The sequence below is a fragment of the Drosophila yakuba genome, chromosome X (genome assembly GCF_016746365.2).
Source record: "Drosophila yakuba strain Tai18E2 chromosome X, Prin_Dyak_Tai18E2_2.1, whole genome shotgun sequence".
Classification (NCBI taxonomy): domain Eukaryota; kingdom Metazoa; phylum Arthropoda; class Insecta; order Diptera; family Drosophilidae; genus Drosophila; species Drosophila yakuba.
Genome location: NC_052526.2, coordinates 14119777 through 14124739, shown reverse-complemented (window position 1 = coordinate 14124739; position 4963 = coordinate 14119777). Strand labels below are relative to the sequence as shown.

At 44.5% G+C, this 4963-nt stretch overlaps 2 protein-coding genes across 2 annotated transcripts; both read left to right on the top strand.

The window, feature by feature from the left end:
* Positions 1-351: 351 nt before the first annotated feature.
* On the top strand, positions 352-2196 carry LOC6525406. The gene has a single exon (XM_002101205.1). It carries the CDS (start codon positions 352-354, stop codon positions 2194-2196), a length of 1845 nt encoding a protein of 614 aa, XP_002101241.1.
* A 1770-nt stretch (positions 2197-3966) lies between these two features.
* Positions 3967-4459, top strand: LOC6525405. Its single transcript, XM_002101204.2, has one exon. The coding sequence runs from the start codon at positions 4126-4128 to the stop codon at positions 4453-4455; it is 330 nt and encodes a 109-aa protein (XP_002101240.1). The 5' UTR covers positions 3967-4125; the 3' UTR covers positions 4456-4459.
* The last annotated feature ends 504 nt before the right edge of the window (positions 4460-4963 follow it).

The window sequence follows — 4963 nt, the reverse complement described above, 5'->3', positions numbered from 1 at the left end:
ACAGTTGAATTGGCTTTTGGTTTGCACTTGCATGGCGTTTTACACAGTTCTCGGGATTGAGGCCACTCTGGTGATGGTGATGATTGCTGCTGCTTGATTACCAAGCACTCAATGCGTAGAATTGGAACGAACTCTGAAATATTACGTTTTAAAATATGACATACATTATCTCAAACATTAAACTAATTGGATTGCATGTGGCGATGGCATAAGATTAGATCGAGGCGAAAGTGGCTAACTTAGCATTAATGATGAAGTTGATTAATTAAGTTGAAGTGAAAAGTGCAGCGAGTTCATTAGGGAAATTGGACAAGCGCATTTACTTGTGAGCTCGCAACAGTTGCGTTTCAAATGCTTCAACATCTGTGGCTACTGCTGGCACTGCGCTGCCTGGCAATGGGTGCACTGCATCCGCCGCAACCGGAGGCGATGACACCGCTGGTGGCAGCTACGCTGCAAATCCTGGCCGAGCAGGTTAGCCCCTCGCAGAGCACATTGGCCGTGATGGATCTAACGCCGGATGCTGGCCACCGGGATCATCGGCAGGAGCAGCTAATGAGCACCATCCTCAGGACGATGGGTTCAGAGATGGCACTACGGACATTCCAGAAACCACCCGATGCCATACCCGCCAGCTATGTGGTATTTTTGGTCAATTCCGCCCAGGCCTTCAACACACTTAGTTTTCACTTTACGGATGTCCATTCCACGCGAGAATTCAGCTTTCTCATCCTGCTGACACGTCGCATGTCCTCGCGAGCCGAGCGGCTGCAGGTGCTCAGGGATATATCCAGAAACTGTGTGCGATTTCACACTGCTAATGTGGTGATGCTAACCGAGAAGTCGGATGGAGTGGTGCTGGTCTACGGCTATCGTATGTTCAACATGAACTGCGATCTCAGTGTGAATCTGGAGTTGATCGACGTCTATGAGAATGGATTATTTCGGCATGGCCACGAGGCCAGGTCCTTCAATCGCGGCCTGAGTTTGTCCGGCTGTCCACTGCGTGTCAGTTGGTATCCATTGGCGCCGTTCGTCTTCTTCAATGGCAACGCCAGTGATCCCGAGGAAAGGGCAGAGATCGAGCGACTGAGTGGCATCGATGGTGAGCTGATAAAGCTGCTGGCGCACATCTTTCACTTTCGCATTCTGCTCGATGAGCCGTGCGATAAGTGCTTGTCGCTGGACATCAAAGATGATTGCAGTGGCTGCTTCGACCAGGTGATATATAGCAATTCATCCATACTGATCGGCGCCATGAGTGGTTCGCATCAGCATCGTTCGCACTTCTCCTTCACGAGCTCCTACCACCAAAGCTCCCTGGTCTTCATCATGCACATGAGTTCGCAGTTTGGCGCAGTGGCCCAGTTGGTGGTGCCGTTTTCTCTACCCGTTTGGCTGGCACTGGTGGCATCCAGTTTGCTGTTGATTCTGGTCATCTGGTTGCGAAATCGTCTCGTTTGTCGGCAAACCGTTTCGACTTGCCATGCCCTACACGTGCTCACCACGCTGATGGGCAATCCGCTGGAGGCCAGGAGCCTGCCCAGAAGTGGACGCAGTCGCATCTTGTATGCCGGCTGGTTGCTATTGGTTCTCGTGCTGCGAGTCGTTTACCAGGGCAAGCTATTCGACTCCTTTCGACTGCCCTACCATAAGGCTCTGCCCACCGAAATATCGGAGTTAATCCGCGCTAACTATACGCTCATCAATCAGGAGTATCTCGATTATTATCCGCGCGAATTGACTGTGCTCACCAGAAATGGTTCCAAGGATCGCTTCGATTATATCCAGGGATCGGGTAAGGAGGGCAAATTCACGACTACCTCGCTGATCGCCACCATGGCGTCGTACAACATGATGCACTGGAGCACCAGTCGCTTGACCCACATCAAGGAGCACATCTTCCTCTACCAAATGGTCATCTATTTGCGTCGCTATTCGCTGCTAAAGTTCGCCTTCGATCGCAAAATCAAACAGCTCCTGTCCGCCGGCATTATTGGGTATTTTGTGCGCGAATTCGATGCCAGTCAGTATAGGAAACCGCTCGAGGAGGACTACGAGGTGTCACCCATTCCCCTGGACTCCTTCTGCGGTCTCTACTACGTCTCTGCCATTTGGCTATCCGCTGCAGTTTTGGCTTTCATCCTGGAGCTTCTCAGTCAACGGATAAGCTGGCTGAGGAGGTTCTTTGAGTAGTTGATTTCATATACTATATATCTTTACTTATGTGCTTTTTTTTATTAACTTAAATTTGTAATACGTATGGTCTCTTTTACGCGCTAATTAAATTATATACACAAGTGTAACTATTTACCTGATCTATTTACTTGCAAATTTCCATTTCCATTTGGTGCAACTGCCGCTGGCATTTTGCTTGTGGCATCGGAAGACAATGGAAAATCCTCGTTAGGCGGCATATAAAAAGCAACAACAGAAAAAGCAACAAGGCAACAAAATCAAAAAGTAGGAGTTTTTTGGGAGGTAAAAATAGGTAGGACATAATAGGACAAAAACAAGACACGGCCGACATAGCAACTCATTAGCCTACATGGCCGCATTTGCAGCCTTCCACATGTGGCAACATAAGAGGGGTAATAAATATGTACAAGTGTACATATGTGCATACTTACAGCAGCGGTACAGTAAATAGCACCTAAGCTGAAACATTCAACACTATTAAATGTATATGGTACTTTGTTAGATTAAGTTTAATTGTACAGATTTCTCCAAGAAGTATAATTGTTTCATATTTCAAGACATTTTACCACATTTTATTTATAATAAAAAGGCAAAATGTAACATTAATTAAAGCACACACTAAAATAAAATTTATTGAATATTACATTTATGAAATATTTAATTTATTAAATATTAATATTTATATTTTTTATGAAAGGTCTTGTTAAAGGAGGCAGCTTTTCCAAATGCAACACAAATGCGCTCTGGCTGGTTGCAGCCATGTGCTTTCCCTGTTGCTGCATACTTTGTTTGCTTAAATGCCGGAAGTGTTGCATGCCACATTGGGAGTGGGCGTGGTCGACGCCCAGCTTAACCCTTTGCGTACCTAAAAGTGGCTGCAAGCAACAAATGTTGTCAGCATGTAGAATTCAATTACAAGGTCATAAGTCACTGTCAGCATACTCCAAACCATTTGGCTTAAAATAATAAACACAATAGAAATACCAAAGTTTTGTAAAATTATTTTAGCCTCAAAGCATAGGTGTTTTTTTTGAATAAGCTTTTGAGGGGCTAACATTTTCTGGCTCTATTAAAAAAATGTCGCAAATAATTAGTAAAATTTGTTAGATATTTTTGGAAATATTTTCCTTGTGCAAAGAGCTTTGTATGTAAGGAGCAGTTCGTTACGCTGCCAATTTGAAATGGTTTTTCCTGTATTAATTTGGCTATAATTATGGCTTTTTTCGGGCTTAACAGACTTGTACTTGTCAATAGACAGACCAATTAATTGAATTTTTATTGTTAACTGTGGAGTGATGAGGCGTGTGGATAGAATTTGCCTTCTTAGAGGAATCCATAACCAGCCAATGGGCGGGCACTTGGCACCCAGTGGATACCGGTGAGACGGCGTGTGATAAGAGCTGATAACAAAGGTAAACAAAGCCGTCGCCAGATGGATGCCCTGATGCCCTCCGTCAACGAGTTTGGCGGGAAACGCTGTAATTCGTCAGCTATTCAAACGCCCACGGCGCATGCGTCTCAAAAAATCCGACATTCGATGGTCGGGCGATGCGTCGTTTTTTGTTCCCACATAGTATTTGGTTTGTGGGTATAAGAGCTATGGGTGCCACAAAAAACCAGTATCTACAAATATCGGGAAATTTATGCAAGATAACGAGCGAAACGAGCGAAGGTTTGGCTCGTCGCCGAAGATCAGGATCAGCATACGATTATGCCTAATGAAGAGTCAAAATGTGAATTTGAATTTTAAACAGTTTACAACTGCGGCTAATGAGCTGCCAAATATTTATTTCAGCACAAGGTCTGCTGACAGCTCATGAGTGAATATCCAAAAGTGCACTTCATTTGGCCTTGATATTCTTGCCATAAAAGACAACTGCAATTTGGGCAACAGCACAGTTGAAGCTCGCCGACAAAGACATTAAGATGCTGAAACATTCATTGATCCTGATTCTGATCCTTGTGGTTGCAGTCTGTTGCTTTGCCGCCGAATTGCCAGGAAATGCATACTTGCCACCATTGAGACACTATCATCAGCTTCCCGATGATATTCCACCAGCTGTCAATGGTTTTCCCGTCGACATGGACCGGGATTCGTTTGAGAGGTACGCACCCATCTTTCTGGACTATCCGGAAGTTCGTCCTTTGCTCAGGGAGCAGCAGGAATACGCATTGGATCTGCCGTTCGAGGAGAAACACCATTATCGGAAAACATCAGGTCTGGAAAATGCTGCTGCTGCCAATCGCAATTGGTAAACATCCTTCGACACAATAAGAAAATCATAAATAAAGGCAACGACAAATGTATACGAAGGATTTACAATTTATCACTCTGCTGGTTATAAAAGCATTTATTTTAGAATTATCACAACACAGCATTTTGGCAGCGACTTAAGCCACTTCGCAAAAGGGCTTGAATACACTAACTATTGTACGTTATTTGTGAGTGGCCTTTATTATACCCGTTACTCGTAGAGCAAAAGGGTATACCAGAGTCGTTGAACAGTATGTAACAGGCAGAAGCACCATATAAAGTATATATATTCTTGATCTGTTCGTTTGTCTGTCCGTATGAAGATCGAGATCTTAGGAACCATAGAGGCTAGATAGTTGAGATAGTTCCAGTAGCTGATTAACAGGTATCAGATAGTCGGGCAACTTGACCATAGCATTCTCTCTTGTTTTTGGCTGGAGTGCGGCATGAAATGTGTGCAACTTTGACTTTTCGTCAGTGGAGTGTATAACCGCAACTAAATCCCCGACC

Excerpts from the sequence above, each read along its gene's own strand:
- LOC6525405 (XM_002101204.2), top strand. The coding sequence starts at position 4,126 with ATGCTGAAACATTCATTGATCCTGATTCTGATCCTTGTGGTTGCAGTC.
- LOC6525406 (XM_002101205.1), top strand. The coding sequence starts at position 352 with ATGCTTCAACATCTGTGGCTACTGCTGGCACTGCGCTGCCTGGCAATG.